The sequence below is a fragment of the Channa argus genome, chromosome 2 (genome assembly GCF_033026475.1).
Source record: "Channa argus isolate prfri chromosome 2, Channa argus male v1.0, whole genome shotgun sequence".
NCBI classification, from domain to species: domain Eukaryota; kingdom Metazoa; phylum Chordata; class Actinopteri; order Anabantiformes; family Channidae; genus Channa; species Channa argus.
In genome coordinates, this window is record NC_090198.1 from 23,979,509 (window position 1) to 24,007,501 (window position 27,993).

Below are 27,993 nucleotides of genomic sequence, written 5' to 3' on the forward strand. Positions count from 1 at the left end.
GCACACACACTGAGATGCAGGTGATCAACTTAAAAGTATATACAAGTAGATATTTAACCATATAAGACATTAATTTCTAGAGTGCTGTAAACCGTTTTATGTCTGCATAAGTCTTAGAATAGAAAATATCAGTTGCCAGGACATAAAAAAAAAGTATGTAAAAGTAACTGGAAGTAACTTTATTTTAATGTCAGCAGGATTTATTAGAATAAAACTGTGTACAAATGACAGAAGTTCTTGCAGGAATTTGTTGTAATTCACTGTCCCCCTTCATAGGCCTCAGATTTGGGCATTTCAGCACAGTGCAAATTATCACAGGGTAGCAAAACATCGATTGTCACTTTATTTTCTAAAATTCCCTCATTTGCTTTAAAGAAAATGTAAGATGGCCTGTGTATGTTCTTTCACAGGAGCTATAGGTCTTGTGTATACAGAGGTAAAATACAAACACACAAGTATATGGTTAAACAGACTTTCAAAACCGGTTCAGTATCAACACTGCCCCAGTCACAAGAGACAGAAGATAAATAAGAATTTCCGATGAGAAAATGTTTTGAGATGAAATGGTTCGATGTGTGGATATTCACAAAATATTGTCATGCATCATCACATGATCGCAGCCGTTTCCAGTAGAAGTAGAAGTACTAGTGTCCTGTCAGTAATAACATGAGTAATCTGTGCAGTAACTCACGATGAATCTGCAGCATGATTGAACATCAAATTATATAAAACTGTATAAAATGGATATAATGTACAAAGTCCCTCATTTATTGATCCCCCCCAAAAAAAGAAAAAAAAAAAAGTTGACCCAGGATTTTCTATAAATAAAAACAACATGGCTATATTTGGACTTGATCTTCATTGATTATTAAAAGTGATGATACAAAAAGTAATATTCAGATACTGTTTGCAACTATAACATATTTGAGAAGAATACAAAGGGTAAGGGTTAAAAACTTCATATTGTTCACAAAGGCAGTACTGGTTGTTTTACAGTGCATTAAAGAGTATGTTCAACTTCTAAAGCTAGAATATCAGAGACAAGCAAGTGGAATGGGTTGTTGACAAAAGACCCACTTACTGTAGAACAGAGCTCACAATCCTGGACAGACATCTTTAATGGGAATATAAAACCACCAAATTAAACATACTTACATTTAATTTATTGGCAAATTAATATGTAGGATTTGAATCCACTAACCTTGGAGCTGCTCACATAATAATACTGAGTAAATTGATGGATAATGACATTGCATTATATCCAGGACAATTATGTGAACTGTTAAATTGCGTACTCCATGCGAGGAATCCAACACAGATGATTTACTTAAATATCTACAGTTTTTCTGCAGCCATTTGGTCCAACCGCGATGCACAGAGCAGCTTTTTAGTGTTTATTTACATTGTGAAGGTGGAGAAGACGTTGTCCTGACTTGACGAGCGCTTGTACCCTGATGATGAGCTGAAATAGGTCTCCCCATCAGTGCTGACATCATCGTCATCATCTTCCAGAGTGTTGAGCATTGGAGCTGAGGTGCTCTTACGCCTAAATGAGAACAAACATTTTTGTAACTTGGTTACTGAGAATACCTTTTTAAAGCACTGATCTGTCTGTTATGGACACTTTATGTCTTTACCTCATCTCAGTTTGCAGAGTTTTGAGTTGGCTCTGGAGCTGGTCGTTGGCTTCTTGTTGCTCATCCAGGTCTCTCTGCAGCTTCTTCTTGCTGTGCTCCAGTCGGTCGATCTCCTCCTCAGCCTCATCCATCTGCCTCTTCAGGGCCTTCAGACGCAGATTCAACTTCATGGAAGAAATAACAAGCAGTGGATTAAGACTGTTCAAGGTTAACAATTTGTCACATTATGTAGGCAAAAAAGAAAGTTATTTGTCTGGATGTGTGTATTACGTACTTGGTCCTTTTGGTCTTGCATTGAGTGATGCTCTTCTTCAATTTGCATCATCATATCTTTTACTTTTCTATCTAGCCTGCGATTTGCAAGCTGCAGGTTAGCACGCTCCCTGAAACACATACAGTGCATTGCATTACGATACTGACTTACATAAATCTAAAAAAAAAAAAGAAATATTTGATTACCTAGAGTCAGATGGTTTCTCCAGGTGGGAAAATAATTTAAAAGCCCCTGAATAATATAAATCCAAAATGTCATTGTGATCTTACCAAAGTTCCTCTTGCTGCCAGACACTGTATAAACTCAAAGCTAGAAATCACTACATGGTTGTCACCCCCCTGGGCTAAAAAACCTCTCTAGTTTTCAGACAAGCGTCTCCCCTTAAGTTCATCACTTCCTATTGGGAGTCTTGCTCTCACCTTTCCTCCACCTCTAGCCTTTCCTCCAGCTCCTGTATGCGACCCTCCAGCTGGACTACCAGCCCCTCTTTGTTGGACTTCTGGGAGCCTTCTAGATGATCCACTCTGCTCTTCAGGTCTTTATTCTAAATGTCACAGGCGGAGAGGCACAGTAGTAGATGTTTAAGAGAACAACTGTATGTTTTAAATAAAATGTTATACAGGGAAATGATTAACTTGAAATTGGACACAACTAAATGAACATGATGAAAAGACACATGAATGACGTGTGTTCATGCTTTAAACTTATGTAGTAACACAATGTAGACGTTTTCCTTGAGACAGTAAAGTGTGTACCTGTCTCTCCAGAGCCATCTTGTCACACTCCAGGTCCTGTCTGCTAGCCCTCTCCTGAAGGAGTTCATTTCTCATCTGCTCCACCTGTCAAGCCGAGCCCAGACACTGTCATTGCTACGCTCCCACACAGTCTGATGACTATTATTATCAGACACCATGTGAGTCTCACAACAGAAATCACTGTAGCGCTCAGTGAGTCAAAATGCGGAACAATAGAAGAGTTAATCTTGGAAAAGCTCAAGTTAATTGGTGTTTGTTGGCTGGTGGATTTTCTTGTTCAACTGCATTCCACCTTTTCTCAAGATTGTTATGTCAACTCTCATTGATAGGGGATTGTAGAAAAAACAAACACTCCAATCTCTCCAGTCAAAAATGTTAAAGCAAAAGTTCACAATTATGGTATAAGCTCTTTCCCTTATTTACAGAGAGTCAGGCTTGTGACAACTCGACAATTTGTATGAACGCTCCCATCAGCAGCCAGTTAACTTGGCTTAGCAAAACGAGCACTGGCAACAGTAGAAAACCTGGCTCTGTCCCTGGTAACAAATCACATCTTCGGCTCACTAATTAACATGTTGCTTTTACATAAAATCATGTGTATATAGCTCGTATCAAATCATTCATAGGCAGATTGTGTAACCAGGATAACCGTTTCCCCCGTGTCAAGCTTTATGTTAAGCTAACCGGTGATTATATTGTAGCAACAACAGTGGTATAGATCTTCTCACCCAAGACTCTGCAATAAAGTTAATAAATGTATTTTCCAAAATGTCAAACTATTCGTTTAATATTATTCAGTTGTCATCACATATCAACTCACTTTAAATTAAACCAACTGAGAAAGTTCTGACTGCATGAGCATGACTGTTCAGTGATAGCGAAGCTCAAAAGAAGGGAGGATGAAAAGTAAATCGATAGAGCAGTGATAGTTCTTTCTTTGTGAGAGGAGCTTCGAATTGGTGATATTTTATGCCAATTAGTGGATGACAGTGGGCTGCTCTGATGAACGATGGCCCCTATAACTGGTGCACCAAGCCCAGTGCTTGAGGGAGCTGAATCAGCAGACTGGAACATACAGTGAAACTAATCTGCTTTGTGAGAGACGGCAGGAGACGAGAGGGGAGATTACTCTCATTTAGACAGGAGAGGAGCACCTGGTGCCAGGAGAGACGCAGGTGTTCTTCCTGCTGCCTCTGCTGCAACCCCCACCACCCCTCCACCCCATAGTCATACATCCCCACTTGCCTCCCCACAGACATCATAGCAAACACACCAGCACATACCCACATGCAAACGTGCACACACAGACACACACACACAGCTGGCACTCAACCTACTCCACTCTGACTGCTCAAACCTCAAGTGTTGCCTTGACAACCAACCTCAGCTTCGTGCTGAACCAATGCCACTTCGTCACAATGCCACTCTTTTCTCTCTGCCAGAATTTCTTTAAAAAGTAAAACCAGTTAAGGACATTTAAATACTCTACTTCTACCAAACCACAACAAGGCTCTCTAAAGTTGCTACACACTTTTGAAACTTCAAATATGTGTTAGTTAAAAGCCAAGGGGAACCTGAAACTTTACAACAGTAACTGTAATTTAATTTGATGGAGTTGCCAAGGTGCCATGAAATGCTGAACACTGGACAAAAATAAATGTGCTATACAAGACATACACGTTGGCATAAAACCCAGGGTTGGAATAATATTTAGTTACTTCCAGTTACTTTTCCAGAACCAACACCTTTCCTCTGATTAGTGATCACTTACTAACAATTAAACAACTATGCTAAAAGCACATGTACTTGATCTAAATCTTACTGTCTCTATAAGCAGCTTTATCACAGAGGAGAGAAACATGAAGCATTTTCTTGCAGATATAAAACCTCACTTCAAGCACAAGAACTGTATGTGTTCTCAAGATGAAGTTACTGAGCACAATTTACAACTGAACTCCACAACCTGAAAACTTGAGACAGTTGGCAGCTTGCATATTTTGGCTCCGACACAGCATAAAGAAGGATCCTTTGTGACTGATCTACGAAAATTGGATAGACCACGCTGGCAGGCTGCCCATCTGAATGATTAAGCAGGATAATCTTACAAAGCAAAAACCTGTCCACTTGATTCAGACCAGAATAGAAATAAACTCTAATATTTTATATTATATGTAAAGACACACATGCCTGACAGTGTTCACGTGCACCAAAACATTGATATAGCCGATCAAAACATGTAAAAATCATCTCTGAGACTTAAAATGGTTTGGAGAAGTGACAGGCTCCTTTTTGTTTTCTTTAAAAAGAGATTAGTGCCTGAAGTTATAATGTTAGAGGTAGGAAAGAAAGCAAGAAATGGAGATATCATTCACAGGCTGAGATGGAACAGAGACACATGTGTGATGACTAAAGTGAACGTGGGCTGCAGATCACTGGCACAGGTGAGCACAGATGAGAATCTTTTAAGAATGTGTGTGCGTGAGTGCTGTACCTGTTCTCTTCCTCGATCTATCCTGTCAATCAGCTGATCTTCATTCTGACGCTCCTCGTCAAGGTCCATCTCCAGTTGCGCAATTCTGTCCTGTATGAAGCAATAACATTGATGCTTTTTCTAATAATATTTACCTAAATCATTGACATTTATAATCTACTGACACGTGCAAGTATCCTAAATAAGTGTCAGTGGGTATTTTACAATAATTTACATTATAATGTCTGCAAATAAAAAAGCCTTTACTCGACACAATTATGTACTGTATGCACCTCCATGAGTTTGATCTGTCGAGATTTATCATCTTTAGCGTGAGTTTTTTTCTCAGCCTCTATCATCAGATCCTGGACTTTTTTCCCCAGTGTCTTCTCCCTCAGCACGGCTTCATCACGTTCCTTCTGACATTGCCGCAGGTCCTCCTTCCGGTGAGACAGCTAAAACAAAATGCATCAGCATCTCAAAAATTCATCACTGCTTTCCATGCCTAAATACCCCAACCACCTCTAATTTCAGAAAATATTTTAAGAGACTGTTTGATCCCAGAAGATCAGTGAGTCTAGTAGGAATTCAGACTCTAATTAGGAACCTCAGCATGTTATTAAAAAACATCTGCTGTAATTGTTGATTAAAACCAGCCCTCCTGTTAAAAGTTCATCTCACTGTCCAATATGTCACCTTGCTGTTTTTTCAAGTTATTATCGCTGCAGTGATAACCAACAATTTAAATGCTGCTTAGGGAAATTATTATATGGTTCCCCTGAGTGACTAATGAATCCAGCGCTGCTAGTATTTCCCTCAACAGCCGTACCCTCCACAGCTGGAAAACTGCCCCCACTGCTTAATGCTAAGACAACGAGAATCCATCATCTGCACTTATTTGTCACCAAGAACAAATATTTGCCCATTAGTGCAGAATTATTGCATATTTCATCTTGTAAATACCTAAGTTAGACCTAACTTAAGCCATGGAGCCAAAGCTAAGCATACCAAGACTTAATAATAAGTGTTATAGGATAATTGTACATCTTCCCTCAGGGGCAGAATATCTACTGTACGAGCAAGATTAGAAAAGAATTAAGTAATGTGTTGATAAATTAAAGAAATTAATACAAGGAGTAAACATTATTCATTGCTACTATATCTTAATGCTACAGACTCCGGGCCAGAACACTGTTGAGAAACGTAGTTAACAAAGAAAAAAGGATGTACGTAGCCTATGTTTGTGATTTAGTTATGGTCTGCCAAGTTCACATGGGTGGAGACTGATGGTGCATTTGAGAGCAGCTGGAAAAGGGGCTCAGTAGGTCCAGATCAGAGCAGCCAGTTTTTGAAGTGAGGCAGAGAAGGAGGATGTGAAATCCAGCCAGCACAGCTTTAACAACAATGATATCACAATGCTGACATCCTCTTCTAGAGCAGCAGCTGCACAAAGGTACATTAACATGGATGCAGACAGGAAAAAAATAGGAAGAACCTGAATTCTGAACCCTGATATGAACACTTTTCCTATTACCACATGACTTGTACAGCTGAAAGCCCATATCAACAACTTCCACATTAGTAAATCTGTAAAATTGAGACAGACCATTATGCATGTTGAACAGTCAATACAGAAACTGCCAAAACCTCTATTAAAAAAGGCACCCAGTGAAGCTTTCATTATAAACAGTACCACATTGGTTACAGGGTTAGAGTTAGGCTACACTGTGTGTATCCTTAAGGGCTAATTAATATGTTTAATGTATCCCCTACCTCATAAAAAAAACATCTGCAAGTCTTTTTATTTAAGGTTTTAAAACCTGCACCATTTACATAATCTCCTTCTCCTCCTTTATTGGCACATTGATTGCATTACATTAACAGCTGTATCACTTCACCCCCGTGCTTAATGTGGCTTTGTGTGCATGTTAGAACACGAGACCAAAAAAATAAATTAATTCAAATTAAAATAAAAACATATGTTAATGCTTGGATATGGGTGGATATGTTTAGCTAGAGCTCACAAACTCTGGGAGACCATTAACTAACTATTAATTCTTTTTGTTTTTCAATTCTTTTTCTGTCAACACATCAAACCTAAAAAACAGGCATTTAAACTGACTAACCCACTATAACAAAGTGTTAGATTCATATTGACTTTTAAGCTCTGAAAAAGCCACTGAAGTAGGACACTCACCTCCATCTCATCAGTAACATGTCACAGACTGCGTAACTTACACGACCTAAGTAAATTGCAAATAGACGCTAAAGCAGGAAGAGTTCTTAACCATGGAACTGTGTGTATATAATCAGCTTTCATTTATCTCTGCTTTCAAAAATCACATAATTTACATTCCAAACTGGTTACAAAAATAAATGTCTTGAATACAAACAATCGGAGTGTTCACAGGCTGTTAGGTTTCACCACTGTGGTGTTACGACCTCATATCAAAGGATTACAAAAGAACTCGCCACATCCCATTTAATTCTGCCACTGAGTGTAAACATTTTGTTAAAGAACAGAGGTTTTCTATGACTCCACTCAGCTCAACTACTCACTTCAAATCCTATAGTTTTGGTTTGAGAGGGCAGTGGGTAGAGGAAATAGCTAAGTGATGACATCCTTCTCTGAAAGGAGACGATGATGGCGGGAGAGGTCAAACCGGTTGAGTCAGAACAATGGCTCATCTTTTGCTGTTCTGCATGGGAGGGCTTGGCTGGCCTGACTAATGATGACCTTCGCTTCATCAATTTTACCATGAAAGCAGTGTCAATATACAACTCTGACAGCCAACTACTGTACCTCCTCTTGCAGGGTTTTGGTAGTTAGCAGGTACTTCTCCAACTCCTGTCCTCGCTCCTTTAGAAGTTTCTGTAACTCTGTCAGCTCCCGACGGTTTTTCTCTTTATAAATATCAATCTGCTGCTGCAGCTCACGAGTGGACGACTGGGATGCTTCCACAATATCACTCATCTGCAGGTACAATGAGAGAATAGGGGAAATCCAAAAGAAAGATATTTATTGGCATCATTTTGTTTCCCTTAATCTTTAAAAACCAAATTAAATAATTTGATGGCCACAGATGAAAAATACGTTTTTGGCACTCTTACCATTTCTGCTGATTAGAATCACATGAGGTCAAACAACATAAAAACAAAAAGACTAGATATAACTTCTAACATATACTCACCTCCCTCTGAAGTTTCTCCACTGTCCGATCCAAAAGCTTCCTCTCATCTTCTATGCTGTTCTTCATGTTTTTAAACTGCTCCTTCTGAGTCTTTTCTTCTTGTAATCTCTCTTCCAACTCTTTGTGTTCACTGCTCAGTTTGGCCAAGTTTCTCTATAGAAGACCAAGGCATGAAAAGTGTAAAACAGTGCATGTCATACATATCCACATGCAGTGCAGCGCAGTGTTAGTCTCACCTGCACATCCTCCAGCCGGATTGTTAGTGCTCGATTGGCACGTGACATCTCTTCTTCTTGTTCCTTAATTTCTGCCAGTGACTCCTCCAATTGCTTTTTCTCTCTCTGTTAATTGCAAATAGTTGCATATAAGACTCATATAGAATGAAATGCATCAGTGGCAAAGTAAACTAAACCAGCGATTTAGCGTACTCCATGTTCTTTCATCTGACCCCTCACCTCCAGTCGACCAACTTTGTCCCCCAGCCTGCTCTCCTGTAGCTTGGCCTCATCAATGATGCGATTGAGTTTGGCCACCTCATTTTCCAGTTCCTGTGCCCGTCTGCGCAAGCGTTCAGCCTCTTGGTTTAAACGTCCTGCTTGGCCCTCTGCTGCACCCTTTGCTGCCTCCACTTCAGCCCTCTCACGGGCCACTGCTGCGCTGCTCTGCACACATAAAGTAGAACAAGACACGAGGCTTCAGTAAAAAGAAAGCAAGAGTGTGTGACACTGAAAAGAAAACGGAACAACAAAGCTTGATGGAATATTTGAGACTCCTTGTAATGCCTCACGCAACAAAAAGCTATTTGTAGTGCTTAAGATCTCCCCGAACTTTTGTTGCTGTGGAGACACCGAATAAAAGGGGCCTACTGTGATTCTTTCACACTTTATAATAAACCACAAATGAAGGGAACTAAATGTTAGTGATCATTAGCTTCTGATGATGGAAGGCCCCACAAAGTCAGTAGGCTACTATAGCAGGCAGACCTACTAGTATCAGTCATAAATTTAAATGTCCACTTGATATCCTGTTGAGAGACTGCTTTTAGAATTTAGATGTAGTAGTAATAGTATAAAGTTATAATAGTAGTTATATACAGTTTTCCAGTCTGCTCTTGTGGCAGGGTAAAAGTTAATAAAAAGTCCAGTGAGCCCCTCCTGTTTTCAAACCTATGAATGAAGTGTCTGCTCTTTCGCTGACCTTTTAGGGTGGAATGCTGTGTAGGAAAGACTGAACAGATGACAGGTGGAAATACATGTTTGTGAATAGAAGGTAACAGAGAAATAAATCTGACAACTATGTGGCTAATAATGACAGGTTTTAGTTGTCATGTTATCTTGCCAATGAACCACAGTATCAGTAGTGAACAAAGATTTCTTTGGATCGTTTTTTTGGCACAGAGGTGGAATGTTAGTAAACAGGTTGGCAATTTTTTGTTTGACAGACATTGAAAATCTTCACTTTATAACAGATCTATCACTGGTGGAGATGCACTTATAGTAAGAAAGTTCAATGCCATCTTCCTGCACAGTGAGCAGGTTATACCTTATTACACATCATACACAAGACCATTATTAAAAACGTCACTACGTGTGTGCACCAAAACCTGAAAGCATGCAAAACACCCGCCTTCCTGACTGAGTTGTCCTGTAACCCTGCACTGACAACATGGTGGTGCCAAAAACTGGTTTGCTATTCTTGATCAGTGGGTTTATGAAGAAGTTCAAAAATCCTTACAGACACTGTCCTAGTAGGTTACGTCAGAATCAGCAGAAGGGGAATTATAAAATATCATGTTCCTTTGACACAGATCAAGCAGAACCTCTGTGTGACAAAATGCAGCAGGGAAAATTATATAGCTTTTTTAGCACCACAGTTAATTTTTTACAAATACAAAATATAGTTTCTGATTACCCATCAGTATCGTTTTGTGACTTAGGTGAACTTGGTCAACTCGTCTTGTCGTCCCCATGCATAAATACAGTCACCTCCCGTACTAGTAAGGTAGCGGGTGCCTCCCGTCTCCGTGCTTTAGAGCAGTCAGACCTGTTTCCCCTGTCACTACAGAGCCACCCTTACTGGGTCATTTACTGTACTTTCATCAGAGAAGCAAAGAGCCCTGTACCCACTCAACATGACCATTTCCAGAAAGAACACATTTTCACCTCTCAGGCAAACGAGAATTTAGGTTCGACAACATGTAATAGACAAATTTTCTAAATGAAATATATAAAAATTGCAGGTGCTAATACTAGCCACTTAAAACAAAGTAATAAATGCGTCTATTGTTTATACTTTAACTGTGTGAAGGGCATAAGGTCAGGAATGGAAAATGGGGTTATGTGGGGCTAAGCACAACATTCACTTCAATTGCCCTAGCGCTCGACTATGACAACATACTTAGCAAATTCAGCCCTCACACTACTTTGCCTGCCCCACTTCCCACACTGGTTAGTGCAGGTTAAAAACATGGGAAAACAGAGGGAAACCATGGTGCTGTCTGTAAGAGGTGGTGTGACAGTAGCCCTTTCTCGTGAGAGTTACCCTTTCTGCGACATTCATATGGGAAGTGAACTTAACACACTTGCATGAAAAGAATAGTTTTACCCATTAGCTGACTTGTTTCTTATACACTAGTTACTTAACTTCTTAAAAGCTTTAGCTACATTTAATACAACAAAAGGTTAATCATTCAAAGTATTATTAAAGATTACCTAACAATCACTGAAGGATTAGTCCTTACAAAACATTCTTTATCAGCTATTAGACAATTATTTATTTGTCTCCCTTATCCCGTCTCATTAAACAAATCAATTCAACAAAGACAATGCAAATTGATTTCTTTGAATTAATACTATATATATCTGTGGCAATATGACACAGCATGTGTATTTTTCCTATGACCCTGAATCAAATTTGACTGGGGTTCTCTTGTGTATTCATACTGTTTGTCTAAAGTTGCACATTAACTTCGGCCAGTCTTTGAAACATGGCTTGAATGCTAAAGTGAAGACTGAGTCGAGGCTGTGTGCTGTGTTGAAATGTTAGCCCTCCATTATTCCCACCGGAGCAAAACAAAAGAGCTGAGAAAAAACCTGCAAGAGAAATTTAAAATCAATCAAGCAAAGCGTTTGTTAATTTCTATTAATATTAGCTCATTTTATCCCTTTATTTTCGAAACTATGATTGTGATTGTGTTGTAACTTTTATTTAAACAATTGACCTATTGGTAAGTCAGAATCCCAGCAACCCACATTAAGAAATAGGGTACTGGCAGTCGTCCACAGACCAAAGGGTCAGTGGTTCGATCCCCAGTCCCGGCTATATGTCAAAGTCTCTATGGCAAGACACTGAACCCCTAACAGCCCTTTCCCATCCCCAAATTGGGGAGGGTTGCGTCAGGAAGGGCATCCAGAGCAGTGGTAGAGCATTGGGTTGGCATACAGAAGGACACGGGTTTGAATCCCACCCTACCAGGTGTGGCCACGCCAACCAATCAAGGGCAACCTTCGTGGCGGGGCTGAGCCTAGACATAAAAGGGTTTCGGCTGGAAGGGCATCCGGCAAAAAAAAAAAAAAGGAAAAAAAAAAAGAACTAAAGTCATCCCAAATCAATGTGCAGAACACCTTCCGCTGTGGCGACCCTGGAATGGGCAAGCCTAAAGCTGTTGATCAGGTACTGTATGACAGCAGTATGTGTAACTTGTTGTATGACATTTTAAAATATCTTTCAAAAGTACTGTAAAGTAGGTTGGTAGTCTCTCCAGAGCAACCTGTCATTTCAACATGTCACTTCTTTTCCTTCCCCATTCCTGATGTTGTTTTGAATGCGTTTTGATTTCTTTTTTTCCGAAGACAAACGCATCAAAGGTATTTCCCCCCAGTATACCATTTGGTAGACTGAAAACATTTGTTCAATGGTGCACAATATACTGTAACGTGCAAAGAGGCTGTCATTATTTCTGTGATGGTTTGTATTTTTAATCTTATTGCTGATAACTTACTATTTAATGAGTTAATAATGAACTGATGTTGAAAGGTACATGTGTTAAACTAAGCACCTAAGAGTGATTGAAGTAAAAAAGTATTAAAAATATGCTGGATGAAACAGTCACACTTTATTCATATGAAAAATAAATACAACTGCAATAATGTCTAGTTAAAAGCATTGCACCACTATACTGGATATGTGAAAATGTTTGAAATTTTATAAACAGATAAAATATTTTGGATTTTTTAGCTGCTCCAAATGAGGATGCATGGAAACACATGACTGCCTTGTACAACAGTTGAACAAGATGCTAAATAATTTCCTTTTAAAAAAATAAATGAACAGGCGAATACAAAATAGATTGAGCAGCAGCCTGTAACGTACCTCTTACTGCATTTTATGTTTAGTAGCCAATGAGCTGCTTACTGTGTTGGTTGCGGGAGACAACATAAAGCAACCCATGATATTATTTTTCTTACTGTGATTTGAAAGTTTTGGCAGGTGGTATAGCCCCAAGAAAAAAATGCTAAAACTACACATTGACAAATGGGTCAGTAAAAATAAAAATGATCCAAGGTTCATCAAGGTACAAGTCATGTCCAGGATGGTATCACATTGACTGACCTTAACCCCAATGTGGGGAGAAAAATCTTCTCTGGATATGTAGATTCTTTTGTCTGCTGTGTTATAAATACAGCAGCTTCTCTAAAAAAAAAAAAAAAAAAAAAAAAAAAAAAAAAGGCCCGTCAAGTAAGAAAGGAAGGATTGACGTAGAAATTGAAACGTAACAGCTGAGAAGCACTGGCATTTCTGTGGGGAAAGCAGGACAGTTATCAAATTGTATCTTGTCCTCAGAGAAAGTCAAACAGAAGCCCGCTTTTAACAGTCTCTGTTTAAAGCCAAAGTGTGCATTAGCAAATACTTCAAGAAACACTGATGTTTGTTAAAAAAAAAAATCAAATATCTAAGAAAACTGTAACTAAAACTTTTTTCCCCAGAAAGGTAAATCCTTATTCAAGCCAGACTCATTTGACTCCATCTTTATAACACAACCACCATAAAGCGATCTGGTTCAAAGACAAAGTCCAACACAACCCAATCTGAAATCCTGTGAAGCAGAGGCTCAGGCCACAAAGATACAGAAGGAAGTTATTTTACAAGCAGTTTACTGTCTGGCCATCAGTATACTGTTACCAACTGCCTACATATGCTGTAGGGGCACTTTCTGTAAGTCACTGCATTAATATCTAATATCAAATATACATTTCTGGGAGTTTAACCTCATCCATAAACCAGTAAATTGTTTCTTCACTGTGAAACCTGACAATGCAACGTGCAGGCAGAATATGATCTAAAGCTCTGTGACAGCCCTTAAAAATAATTACAAAGGATATATCAAAATTAGGAATGTTTGTGTAGAGTTACTCAGACTTTAACTCATAAAGTTATAAATCACGCACCTCCGTCCTGGCCAAAACTCAGTCATACTCTCACCAGAAAATTCCATTTTCCAGTTTTCCAGGCCAAATGCCAAAGAAGACAAGTTTTGAATGAATAAACCTGTGGGCCCAAAATCCTCATCCCACACAAACCATTTAAGTTTGAAGACTAACAGCTCAGACATGGAGATCTCCACCCACACTTTACATACTAACAACAGACTCCAAATGTGTGTATTGAACCAGTTATGTGGCAAAAATTCAAATGTAAGATGAAAATTTACAAACCAGTTTTCCAGATTCTGTTTTTCTTGGCACACAAACATAAGGTGTAACATTAAACACAACGAGAACCATGTGGAAAAATAAGAACTTGCTTAGAACTTCAGAAGAAAACACACTGACCACCACTAAAAGCACTGCTTGCTGAATGTAAACTATCAGTTTAAACCACTAGCCTCAAATGTTCTTTGTCAGTTCAATAGGTGGTGCGTGTTTAACTTGACTCCTGCAAGTTGTTTTGATAGATTAGACTCCCAGCACATCAGGGTTCACAGGCAGCAAAGTAAAGGAAAATCAACACAAAAATCCAGGGCAGTACTTGGCTTCACACAGCCCTGGCCCTTATATCCCGCACATTTCATAATTCCCATATAACTCCCATATTTTTGATTGAACTTCGGGGTATTTGCTTCCTTTTTAAAAGTCTGTTTAACGTTATCCATCTATCAATTTATCATTAAAGCTACTAGGAGACAGAAAAGACCTAATATTTCAACAAGGATAAACCGCTAATTCTGTGCCGTCTCTGTTAAGATCCAGAAACTCTCCATCATTTCTATCCACATTTGCTGCCCTGTTTCTCTCCCACTCTATCCAGTCGCCAGCTAAATCAACTCCTAAAGCTACACTAAGAAATATACTGCTATCATCAAACACACAGACTTATGCAGGAGACTTTACTTTCAAAGCAAGTCTGAGGGGGAACTCTTCTCTGGGCTACCCAAGTTTGATGATCAGACAGTAAGGCTTGAGCTGCTGAGATATGGCAGCGAGAATGGCACAAGCCAGAAAATGAATGTGACCGGGAGAATACTGTGGAGACTTGTGTGAAAACTGTGGAAGTACTGTAGGAAATTAAAAAAATAAATACTTTGAATTGAGGTTACAGACGAGAGCATGATAACAATGTGGCCATGTTACATACTGTGGCTTGGGGCAGTAAGTGACACATAAGCTGTAAATGTTGTGACCTTGTCTTTATAGGTAGGAAGCAAGAAGTTTATTAAAGCTTCTAACACTGAGAATCTAGCGCACAATAAAGATGCAGATGCAGCACTCCGAAAAGGTAAAAATGAAAAGATCCAAGTTTCTTCCGCAGCTCAGACCGGGTATATTGCAACAGAGCAGGAGCAAAGGGAAGGAGGTCTGCAGGGTGTGCATTCTCCACTTTGACCCCAACATTCTTGGAAACAAATCCTTCCCTCAACTCACCACATCTCATCTTTCCACATTCTTTCAAATAGGCAGAGAGCTTTTGTTATAAAGCTTTGAGAACTCAAGTTAACATTACTTCTTAAAATAAAGTCCTATCTTCTCAAGAAAGTATGATAGAAGACCTTGATAAAATTCCATAGATTTTACTCCCTGAAAACACAATGCAGCTTTCACAAGACACAAAACAGGCTTGCCACTCCTTTAATGGGGGCTGGCCACGCATCCCCTTTTCCACAACATACTGACCCACTTATTCAGCATGTCCCAGCCCCCTCTGCTATAATTGTGTGAAACAAACTCATCATTCATCATTGACTAAGATTACCCCCACTCATTTGGGGGACAGAAAGAAGAGGGGACACGTTGCAACTCAGGAACAGCAGCTCATTAGATTAGTGATGGCTTGCCACTGCAATTAACTAGTATACAGAGCAATTTAGTGCTCCAGTTTCCAGCATTCTTCTCCACAGGGCTGCTCTGGTCACTGAAAATGTCAGGGCCACACAAAGAGGGAGCTAACACGTTGGTCGGAGATGGTTTCTGCATAGTAACTGACAGGCACTGTGTTGTAGTCTACAAGTGTCTAACCTAAAGACAGGACATTAATTCAAGGACAAAAATAAAAGGCTCTACCAAGTAGAAAACCCTTTCATATCTTAAAAAAGACAAACAATTACTTCATCTTGCCAAGTGTATACAAGGCAATGTCTACCCCTAATGACATACTCTCTCAGGGGAGCTGTACCTCTGTTCAACAAAAGGAAATGTTTTCATAGACTCTTACTGCAGAACGTTGGTTTGGACCACCCAACAGGCCTCCAGGAAGCTGAAAACAAGGACAACTTCCACCCTTACACACAAACAGGACACACATGAGTCACACTGTGACCATCTGAAAACATTGTGCCTTCAGTCGTGATAGTGTCTCCTCCCTCACACTTTTGCTTGTCTCCTTGCAACTCACATTTCTCGACGTTTGAAACTACTGTTGACAACCCCTCTGTGTTCTAGAGAAAGCTTACTCCTCATCATTTTTTTACTAATTTATAAAAGGTTATTACTGGTGATATTATAGTTCAATGAGATTTGTAAATCCTGAGGTGCAGCTTTTAGCGTGAAGTGAAGTTAAAACAGAACCGTCTACATTTTTTGACTGTGTACATTTCCATTTCAGAGCACATGAGGGTTTTTGTATGAGAATTACTACTACCCTACAATACACTCTAGCAACCTCTATTCAACTCTTAACATTTTTATATACAGATTAATATGTTGAAAAATCAGACATCCTTCATCCTTCCTGTAAATGGCCTTTCACAGAGGAACAAGCTGAGATAATAACACCCCTCCACACTTGACCATGAAAAATGACAACAAGCTACATTTAGCTGTTGCATAGTGTTTTGTTTTCATTTTATTAGTTTGTTCAGTTGACACAGCTCAAGTAAGTGAACTCAAGCTGAACTAAGGTTCCACTTGTATCTTTTGAAAAACTTCTCATTGCTATAGATAAATAATCACCATTAAAACCCGAGATGTTCAAGCTATTCATTGTCTGGGTTTCTCTGTACCTCTACAAAACAAAATCCAACACTTTTTAGGAATAACAGCAATGTGTGGTGAACTCAACTGTTAATTTATCCTTTGACATCATTTCTCTAAGGATACTGGGGCATCAAATATTTGGAGGAACCTTTTTAGTGAGGTAGTGAAGTAAAGTGGAGGTTTGTTAATTTATGTTAACAAATGATTGTTAAATTACTTGTTTTATAAAATAAAAATAAAAAAAATAAAATAAACTTCGACATTTGGATCTTTGCCTGTTACAATGAATTATATGCTGACACTATTTTTTTCTCCATTTGCAATGGAAATGGATAATAAGATAAGGCCCCTTTACCCCGATTTCCTTCTCTTCCTGCAAAACACTTCCACCAAAATACAAGGATACTTATTTAAAAAGGACGTTTTTTAAACCAGCGTGTCTGTATTTTAATATTCAGCTGTGAAACTACTGAAAAGGTGTAAATGTCACCTGAAACGCAGCTACACAGCCTCTGATTAAGAACATATGGTATGAACCGCAATGCAAAAGGCACGCATGCACTCATGCACACACACACTTCTTTGATGTGAGACTTATCTCCACACTCAGTGGAGATAATGGGGGAGGGCGAGAGTGAAGGAAAGAGGAGGAAGCAACACAGGGAGTCAAACTGCAGGAGAGGGGAGGAAGGAAGAATGATTACCTGCTTGGCCTCCTCCAAAGACATCTGCAGCTTGCTTATTTCTTTCTCATACTGCTCCCTCATCTTGTCCACCTCTTGATCATGAGAGGACACTTCCTCCTTCAGGGCTCCTTTCAGAGCTGTCAGCTCCCTCTCTCGCCTCCTCAGCACCTCTTCCTGCTCCTCCTTGGCCAGGAGAACTTCCTGCATCTCCACCTTCAGTTGCATCATGTCCTGTGAAAAATGATAAATGGACAGTTTGTTGACAAATCATTCCTTTCAATGTGGACCTCAAGTCTGCTCTAGTTTTTGAAAACTTTTGTAACTGAATACACATTTATCAGTAATGTTTAGTATTCTCTCCGTAAAAGTCAGAAATGTGTTTGGAAAGACCCATTTGGCTTTCATAAGTAATCACAATAACAGTGCTATGCAGTTTCAATATTGTATTCATTCAGCTTTTATCTTTCTTAGTGTTTTTTGTAAGCCACACTCAGTACTCAATAACTTAGAAAAAAAAAATCTAAATGTTGTGCATTATCACCCTAATGATGTCTTTCTCTTCATCAGCTGTTGACTTCTTTGCTGAGTCAAGCTCGTCATGCATCTCTGACAGCTGATCCTGCAGGTCTCTGATCTCTGTTTGGTACTTTTCCCTCTCCATCTTCACCTGGAAGAGCCTGACAAGCAACACAACATGTCACTACAGATTACATACTATATGCAGTCAGAGACACACCCGCACTCCTGCACCTTAAAAGGACGACATCACCAAATTTTAAATTGCTCTCCATGGCTTTAGTTTAGGGTGTAACTTCACTCTGACTTCCCTGTATTGAAATACTTCTCCAATTCTAGCTGAAAAACCCAGGCGTTTTTCCATCATTAGGTGTTTGATGGATGTCATGTGGGGGAGCTCTGGAAAGCTTGATGAACATGATTACAAACTCCATAGTGTGAGCAGCAAAACAGCATAATTTGAACTGAAGGTTCCTTCCAGTCATGTCATTGGGAATTGGTATTTTTCAGCTAAAAGTAGAGAGATATTTTGATATACCATAGAAAGCATAAAAAGCTAGTTCAAAATCAGTGAAGGCGTCCTTTAATGTGCATCTGTGATAGGTTTGATTGTGAGGCTCACAGAGAGCAGAGGTAAAAAGAAATACCTAACTAAACCAGAACTCTCTTAACAGTGTACGACAAGACAGATGGGGGTGGGTGATAAGTGACATGACACAAATCACCACTGAGTATTGTAGACTCCAGTGAAAGTCTGAACCGTGAATGCCTGTTGTAAGAATATGCTCAAAGGGAGCATGCCACATAACTGTGATGCCCATGGTTTAGTTCCAGCCAGGGTCTTTTGCATCTTATAAATCAAATTTTCAAGATTTGCTAATAAAAACTCAGTTAACTTAATTTAAAAATCCAGGAGAAAATAAATGTTTGGTATTGGGCAATTCATCCTAAAAAACAAACACAGTACACCTCAAACTACACATTATAATTAACTGAGAACCAAAAGCCAGCAAGATATCAAGAGTGGCAACTGACATCACTCAAATCCTCAGTTGTTTATTTATGGGGACAGATAAAGAGCTATGGAAAGAGCTGTCAGAGTAAAGAGTAAATTAGTCACCAAGCATAGTACAGAATGTGGCAGAGAAACCTAACAAACCAAAGAACACACAAAAGGCTGTTTAAGAACTAACATGGTAACCTCCCCAGTAACTATCAACACTGTGAGCAGTTTCATCAACAGACACTCTACACTGGTATCAGTGGGAAGGTTTATAGAACATAGTGTTTAAATCAACTTTTAATGCAAAGCTGATAATTAACATGATCAGCTAATTATTGTTATTTATAACCATCCAACACGGTGAGCTTTTTAACAGCAAAATGACTCCCCCAAAACACCAATTTTCTAATTTGACCTGCCAAGAGCTAGCTTCCCCAGGGGGTGCATTAGGTGCAGGACGGTTATCTTATCATCCCTGTTTGCATTTCAGTTCTCCATCATAAAAGTAAACAAACAACCTCACATACCTACCATCACAAATACAAACAAGATGGTGACAATAGTAAAGGAAACTTTTTGCTTCTTAGACAATTGCTTCTAGCTAGTGTTTGCACAGTGAAACGTATCACTGAAAACTGAGTAAACATTATAAACCAAACTAAAATATTCTGGTGATTCTAAAATAGAAAGTTGCTTTTTATTAACCTGTCTTTTACCATATTGTCATTCTGGACTTACTCTTCCACTGTTGTTTGTAGCTCAGCCTCTGTTTTGGCCAGTTTTTCCTTGAGACGGTTGATCTCTTCTGTACGCTGCTCAAGCTCCCACTGCAGCTCCTTCAAAGTCGATGATGCCCCCTTGTCAGTTTGATTTTTCTGATGGTGGAACATAAATATTAATGTTGAAATTTTAATGAAGACACACAGAAGTAGCCACACCATGCTTTTTGTCTTTTGGACCAAATTAACTCCTTTATACAAACAAAGATATATGTTTATTATCAGCATCTTTGTATTAGCAGGGTCTACATGAAAATAAAGTTACTAATTTTACAATTTAAATTTCATTTCTTTTGTTTCAAACTCATTCTGAAGTGCAACCGCAATTCCCCAAAAGTTGGAAAGATGTGTAAAATGTAAAAAACAGATTGCAATGATTTCATCAACCCATTTTTAGTCACGATGAAAATAAAATACACATAAGACATTGAAACTGAGAAATGCTAACATTTTATGGAAAATATTAAGTCATTTTGAATTTAATGGCAGCAACCCATCTCAAAATAAAATTGGAAGAGGGTGATGTTTACCATTGTGTAGCATCCCCTCTTCTTTTAACAACTGTCTGCAAACAACTGATAAGTGGAGACAAGTTGCTGGAGTTTTAGGAGACGAATCTTGTCCAATTCTTGTCTGATGCAGGAATCTATCTACTCAACAGTCCTGGGCCTTTGTTGCTGGATTTTTTTCTTTTATGATGCGCTAAATGTTTTCTCTTGGTGAAAGGGCTGGACTGCAGGCAGGCCAGTTCAGCACCCCGACTCTTCTCCTGCAATGCCATGCTGTTGCGATGGATGCAATATGTGGTTTAGCATTGTCTTGCTGAAATATGCAAAGTCTTCCCTAAAAAAAGACGTCATCTTAATGAGAATATATGTTGCTCTAAAACCTCTATGTACTTTTCAGCATTGATGGTGTCTTTCCAGATGTGCAAGCTGCTCGCGCAATAGGTACTAATGCACCCCCATACATTCAGAGATGCAGGCTTTTAAAATGTCTGCTGATAACAAGCTCTTTAATCCACAAGACATTGTGGCCATGGTTTCCAAAATGAATGTCAAATTTTGATTCATCTTTTGCCTCAGAGTATTTTAATGAAGTTTTGGCCGAGTGAACTTGCCGGCATTTCTGGATCATGTTTAAATTTGGCTTCTTCCTACCATGATACAGCTTTAACTTTATTTTCTGGATTCCACAGCAAACTATGTTCACAGAGAGTGACATCCGGAAGTGTTCCGCCTATCCAGTTTTGGCCTTCGGTCTTCTCCCTTCCACACAGAAATTCCTCCTGATTCTCTGTATCTTATAATGATATTATATACTGTAGCTGCTGGGATCATCAAAGTCTTTGCAATTTTACTTTTCTGAAATTGTTCCACATTTTCTTGGCACTGTTTTTCACAGATTGGTGAACCTCTGCCCATCTTTACATTTGAGAGGCTCTGCTTCTCTGAAATGCTCCTTTTATACCCAGTCATGTTACTGACCGGTTGTCAATTAACTTGATTGGTTTTCAAATGCTCCTCCATTTGTTTTGTATTTGCAGCAATTACTTTTCCAGCTTTTTGTTGCCCTTCTTTCAACTTTTTTGAGATGTGTTATATTTTCCCAGAAATTGTAACATCTGATATGCTGTTTATGTTCTATTGTGAATAAAATATGGGTTGATGAGATTTGCAAATCCTTGCATTCTGTTTTTATTTCAATTTTCACATCTTCCTAACATTTTGCACATGGGGTTGTACAATAAATGGATTTGTGACACATGCTTCCAGTTTCCAAAACTTGCAAAGCAAACTGCTATTTATTGAACAGTATTGTATTCTTGCTTTACAAGAAAGCAATATTTATTATCTGCTGTTCTGACCATGAAAATTAATGTTTGTTACAAGTACAGAAAATTCTACATCTAGCCAATGGTCCTAAAATATCTGAATTCAACAAGTTGAACAGTAATCCCTTAAACCTTCTTTGAAACCAAACCCATGATTAAAGGATATTGTTCAGAAATAAACTAAAAAAAACAAAAGTAACAGGCTGGTGTCAGAGAAAAATGCTGTTGTTACCGTAGTTTGCTCCCCAAGTTGACTCTTCAGTTCAGTAATTTCCTTCTCCAGCTGAGTGTTTTGCTCCTGCAGAGCCTTGGCCTGTGCAACATGATCAGGGGACTGACAGACAATTTAGAGCTTGTTATTTCCTATTAATTGAATAATGGTAAAAATACAAACTGACTATCTGGACTCTGGTATTAGCCTTTAGTAAAAGAAGGTAAATATTCAATTGAAACAGTAACGTGTCATTTGAACAAGCTTTTATAGGTCCCAGTTTTAAAGGCTTTGAAGTCACAATATTTTTCGGTGATCTGAATAAGAGACAACATGAGGCTGAATTAAAAATGTTAACTTTGGAAAGCTAAAAAAAAAGCCGAAGCTTGTTTATATCAACGTTAAAGATGCCCTTTAGACATGTAGCTGGCTTTTCAGACAGCAGAGGTGACATGTTTTTCTGTCAGAGATTTGTTAAATGGTAGTATAGTGAAATGACACAAATAGAACAATCTCTCACTTTGCTGTCACGCTGTGCACTGGCAGTCGCCCGGGACTTCAATGTCTGTATCTTCTCAAAGACAAGGTTGACCTTTCTCTTCGTGGTTTCATCGCCATCGTTGCTTCTGCAGACACAGACACAGACCACACCCACACCGGTATGTTAACACACTCAGAGTGGGTTTTTGAAATCTTTAATAACCAGTGTTTAGGAGATCAGGAATTAATTCCCAACAGTTCTGGGAACAGAGTAACTCATTCCCAGCTTAGAAAGGGTCAGAAAGGATCATGGTGCTTTGATGTGTCAACTCACAGCACACACAGGTTCATTTCACCGTCCAATAAACTGAGAGACACATGAGCGGAAGAATCAAACATACAGGCACTATAATGGCATTGCTGCAAACAACCCATGCATCATCCAAAGTGCAAGAGAGTGCAAATATTATTTATTGACTGACTTCTCCTGATATTCAGATAACATTCAAACACACACACTTAGTAGTTTTGTTCACTTTTGTTAACTTTTTATCATAGAGGTTTAAATTTACATTTGATCACAAAACTAGCCACACCCACAGGTACAAGCTAATATTTTAAGAAATAAACTAGCCAACAATATTAGAATTATACTGTGAGTAACAATCTTACACATCCTAAACATTAACTTCTCTGGAGCTAAGAAAAGCAGCTTTGCCTTTGCCCTCGGAAAACAAGCATTTCTGCGTTTGCCTGTTGTTAGAAAGCGCAAAGATGGGAGGATTTTCTCAACCCACAGAAAAACAGTTAATCCTTCAGTGGAAGTGAAAACATCAGAATCAACAAAACTGGAGTTGCATCACTTTACTATATACTGTCTGACAGCAGTGATTTACTATTTCAATAAATTACAATGCTGAGACAGAAACCAGTATCTCTACACTGCTCATACAGATGATTTTCATTATGTTTGTATAACCCCATGTTGGTGAATGTTTGTCTTCTGGGCCTTGGGAATGTTCAGTTTCAGCCTCTACACTTCCATCTGTGTTTCCTTTTCTTTGTCCTGTGACTCCTGACCTGAGGTCTGACACACCCAAACCATTTCCTGTTCTCTTTCTATGTTACGAAAAAACCTTTAAAACATACAAGAACTGTATAAATCCGTTCTTAAACCAAAGGTGCCTTTCCTTCACAGGGAGTAAGCGTCCGATTGCATAAACACATTTTCCTCTCATTTCAAACTGCAACAAAATGAAAGCAGGAGAGAAAGTGGGATTCTGTAAGAAAACAGACTCCAAAAAAATGCATCACCCACAGCCTCGCAGGGAGGGTAAGAAGTGCACATTCCTGGACGTTTTTTTTATAAACAGTACAGCTATGATTTAAAAAACACATTTATGTGCTGCCTTATGGTGCAACATGTTCCTTTTAGTCTTCAGAAAGAACAATATGTTAGGTTTGTGATTTGAGTAACAGTTGTAAGATTGATAACATTAAAGTAACATTATAATATTTTAACAATATTTTTTCAAGTTTATTAATAACCTAAAGGGAAAATCAAGATAACTCACCCATCCTTTAGGTAATTGAACAAAATCTGTTTCGCTGTCTCCTCGTTTGTTTGTTGGGAAAGCTCCTGCTGACCTTTCAGGAGATCAGGTGTTGCCTGGATATGACGAGAAATTTGGTCTTAGCACATTTTTTATTTTAAGAGCAGCAGTTGGGCAGCTTTATATTTAAAGTAACAAACTTTAAATTAAGGACTTTTCGTATAATTCAAGTTTCCTTACCTGAACATCTGTCTCTGTACTGGGCTTTGTGTCTGCAGTGGAAGGAGACTTGGACAGTGATGTGGACAGAGATGTTGATGAAATCTTTTTAACTGATGAGGTGTTGTCCTCATTCTCTTTACCCTTAAAGGGTAGTGAAGAGGAGCGAGCTGCTGGCTTTTTGAAGCCCTGAATTGAGCTGACACTTCTCGAGACTGTGCTTTCCGGCGAGCCCGGTGCACTTGTGACTTGAGATGAAGCCTGCAAATTGACTTTACCATCTACAACTGTGACCCTGGAGTCCTGCATGCCAGTTGCTTTCTGCAGCCGTAGCTGAGAGGGCCGCAAGACATGTTCCATGGATGTACCTCGATGACGACTAAACTCATTCATGTAGCTAGAGTCATTCCGCAGCCCAAGGGCACTGTCCACACTGCGTGAACGTTTTCTGTCCTCTGGATTGATTCTGTTTCTGCGCCCTGTTCTGCCCCTGTGCTGGTGGTTGCTATCTTTGCTGTCAAACTTCTCAATTAGCTCATCAACACCAGGAATGGAGCCTGTGTCTATGTCTCTGCCTGAACCAGGGAGGAAAGGGATGTAACGGCGGTTCTCATGGCGGTTGATGGTGTCTGCATACAGGGCTTCCATCTGTTCGTCCACTAGAGCTTTGGAGGTGGAAGATGAGGACGATTGGCGGGAGAGGGAAGAGGACTGAAGAACTGGGCCACTGGAGTCAGTCCTCCGCAGAGGGAGGACATCTGGTTCACGGCGGGTGCGCTCAAGGCTGGAGTTGGCACTGCTCATAGAACTAGGGGATCTGCATGATGTCTTACTCTGCTCACTCATGGGACTTGATACAGTGGAGGGCTGAGACTGGGCTAAAGGTAATGACTGGTGTGGAGTTTTAGAGCCTAGCTTGGACTGTGGTGGATTCACATTGGTGACATTAGATTTGGACTGTGGCTGAGCAACTTGTGTTTGTGGCATGGCCTGAGGCTGCGACTGGGCTGTAGTCATGGACTGAGGCTGTGACTTCAGCTTAGGAAGCGCTGTCTCACTCAGGGTTTGTGATGACGGTTGCCTTTTCTCTAACTGTACAGGAGCTTTATCGTGGTCCAGGCTTGATGAATTGACATGGGATTGTCTAAGCATAGCAGATTTGGAAGAGAAACTCTGGCGTTTGTTCCCAGTCTCAGCCACAGGCAGAGGCCTTGAAGGCATGCTGTGGAAACCTTCAATGTTGAGTGAGTTGGTCTCTGGATCATATGGCTGGAGTATCTCAGGGTGCTTCTGAAAGTTCAGTAGGGTGGATGGTTTCTTTCCTTGTGAATCTGCAGCACCATTTTGAGAACTAGTGTATGGGATCATCTTCTGAGAACGGTAGTCCCCAAAGGGGCTGTTGGACCCAGCCTCCTTGCTTCCTCTGAAATCGTACTCCTGGTAGTTCTCAATAAAAGAGCCCTCTGTAGTAATGTATCCATTACTATTAGGGTCAATGTAGGATTGAGGACCCTGGTCTTGGTTGTTAAGAACTACGTAGGGGTGTCCATCTATACCCTGGACACGGATGCTGAGACCATATGAACCAGCTCCATTGCTGTGAGGCCTGGAGGGGCGGGACGGCTGAGTATATCCACGCTGGGGTCCACTATTAGGAATGCCAGTCACTCTGTATGACTCCATCAGGAATGCAGAAGGAAAATAAGTCCCTCTCCCTGAATCAGGTGGCCCACCTCTGTAAGCAGAGAGTTGGACAGGCTGTATTAGTCAGGGATGAGACACTCTAATGAAAAGACTCTCTGCAATTGCTTATATTGGCTTTCATTTTCCGTTTGTTTAGTTTTCTTTCTCTCCTTGAAAATCTGCTCAGCTAATGTGCTCTGGCCAAATGAAGGGTAAGATGATACCTTCCCTATGTTGTCTTAAAAATGTCAGAGCCTACAAATATGTCAACAATAGTATGACTTAACAACTGCCACATTCCCTTTAACAACTAAAATAACCAGTCGCTGCTTGAAATTGCCTCACAGTGACCAACAGGTGTGGTTTGACCATGTCTGTGTTTTCTGTGCACAAAAACGTAAAATGTTAAACACAGAGAGAGAACAACATTAGTCAGTCAGAAATGACTGTTTTTCTCTCTGTTACGTCTGAATGATATAGGAATATGCAATCTACATACATGAGAAATGGTGTGGAAGGAGAACAACAATTCTCAGTTTTGTCATATTTACAATGACTGCAGGGATGTCAAATTTGACAGATTTACAGCCTGATTTTGAGAATACAGCTGGCAATAAATATCAAACTGTGTACAACTATTAATGTGGCTGCTGAATGCATTATGCATGTGAAGCCAATGAAAACAAAACCATTAGCAACCACCATGTGTTTATCTGGACAATGGGCTTTCAACAGGTTCCTGTTTCCCTTGCTGATAGCGTCCCATTCTACCTGATGGGACATTACTAATACGGATTGAGATGGGCCTGGGTGAAGGACACTGATAAGACTGACAACAAAGGCAAAAGTGGGATATGTCACATAATCATGAAATAGCTTAACTGATATCCTATATAGAAAAAATAAGGAAATTGAAAAGATATACATTTATCAACTGATTTATCTGTGACGGGTTGCATTAGGTCATTGTGTGCAAATTTGCAAAACATCATTAAATCCCTAAGATTTGTGGGGTTTCCAGCAGTAAATTGTAAACCACCCAGAGCCTGATGCATTTTGTCTCATGATGAATTTAGTATGATAATTATGGCCTAAACAATGAGTATACTTGCTGGCTCCTCAGTTAGAATGAGGTTGTACAGGAGGGAGGAAAGAAGAAGTCCAAGATGTCCTGCTGAGTAGGAAGGGTGCTGTTGGGGACAGATTAAAGCTAAACACTAAACAATAGACCCTTTCATCCTCAGTGTCACATGAATTCAACACACAAGCACTCCAACAAGTGTGCAACTTTTTTCCTCCCATTGTATTTTTTCACTGCAAAGGGAGGAAACCTCCACTCAGCTGTTCCACTGTCCTTCAGAGGCCGTGCTGCCTTCACTGACCCCCTAGCTGCAGAGAGGTCAGCATTTAATGCATAGTTAGGATCGGAACTGAGGGAAGACTGTGCACCGAAAGATGTGCAAAGCAGATTTTTATCTCCTCCTGTGAAAATATCACATTTCCATGTCACGAAAAGAGTCCTCTGTAGCTCTGTAGCTGCAGTGACCCAGTGCAAGAAACAAGATAGGACGAAGCTTCAGAAAGTGAATGTAAAAGGTGAAAACCTCAGTAAGAATTTAGCTACACTGTGGGAAAATAGTTCAAAGTTACGTAACATGAACGGGAGCTCACTATTCAGGGGTCCCAGGTAAAGGCAGCGTGCGGAGTGTAAACACAAATAAAAATACGATTTGGAGTAAAATCTCACAGCAGCTTAGCTGTGTTAACCGAACAAAGCTTAGCTACAGTTAACCGAACAAACGTCGGCGGTTATTCGACGCAGTTTATGAACATTTTACATCGGAGTGCAACAGGTGGCGTGAAACACATAAAACATCAGCCGATGAACGTCGTTAAAATCTTGTTGTCGTCAGTGTCTCATCTCATTAAGTCCAGTTTACAGGAGGTTACAATGTCATTTTCGACGTTATGTTGAGTTTATGACCCGGTGTGGAGTTTAACGGCTGTTTACTTTCTCACAACAGAATGAATCAGTGAAAACAATTGATTACTCACCAGCGGCGCTTTTTCTCCCCTTCTCTCAGTTATTGCCGATTACAAATGTTTGTTGAAAATTAAAAGCAGCTGAACACAATGCCCAAGCCACGGCTGGCCAACTTAATCTCTCCTGTGTTGCGTTCTGAGACGCAAACAGAGCAGTTTCACAAGGACGTCCGACCCTCCGGGCCGCTCCG

At 39.7% G+C, this 27,993-nt stretch overlaps 1 protein-coding gene across 2 annotated transcripts; it reads right to left on the bottom strand.

The window, feature by feature from the left end:
• Positions 1 to 164: 164 nt before the first annotated feature.
• Positions 165 to 27,977, bottom strand: cgnl1 (cingulin-like 1). 2 transcript variants are annotated; one of them, XM_067485886.1, is made up of 19 exons: positions 27,815 to 27,975; positions 24,098 to 25,811; positions 23,879 to 23,973; positions 22,345 to 22,450; positions 21,846 to 21,947; positions 19,739 to 19,875; positions 18,023 to 18,158; positions 17,500 to 17,712; positions 8,783 to 8,989; positions 8,564 to 8,668; positions 8,328 to 8,480; positions 7,940 to 8,110; positions 5,430 to 5,591; positions 5,158 to 5,247; positions 2,667 to 2,750; positions 2,331 to 2,455; positions 1,912 to 2,020; positions 1,638 to 1,801; positions 165 to 1,546 (listed from the first exon to the last, which is right to left on the bottom strand). In XM_067485886.1, exons 2-19 carry the CDS (start codon positions 25,757 to 25,759, stop codon positions 1,399 to 1,401), a joined length of 3,969 nt encoding a protein of 1,322 aa, XP_067341987.1. In that variant the 5' UTR covers positions 25,760 to 25,811; positions 27,815 to 27,975; the 3' UTR covers positions 165 to 1,398. The 2 variants fall into 2 exon arrangements, with proteins under 2 accessions (XP_067341987.1, XP_067341997.1); XM_067485896.1 differs by lacking the exon at positions 2,667 to 2,750 and having other exon boundaries at positions 27,815 to 27,977.
• Positions 27,978 to 27,993: the final 16 nt, after the last annotated feature.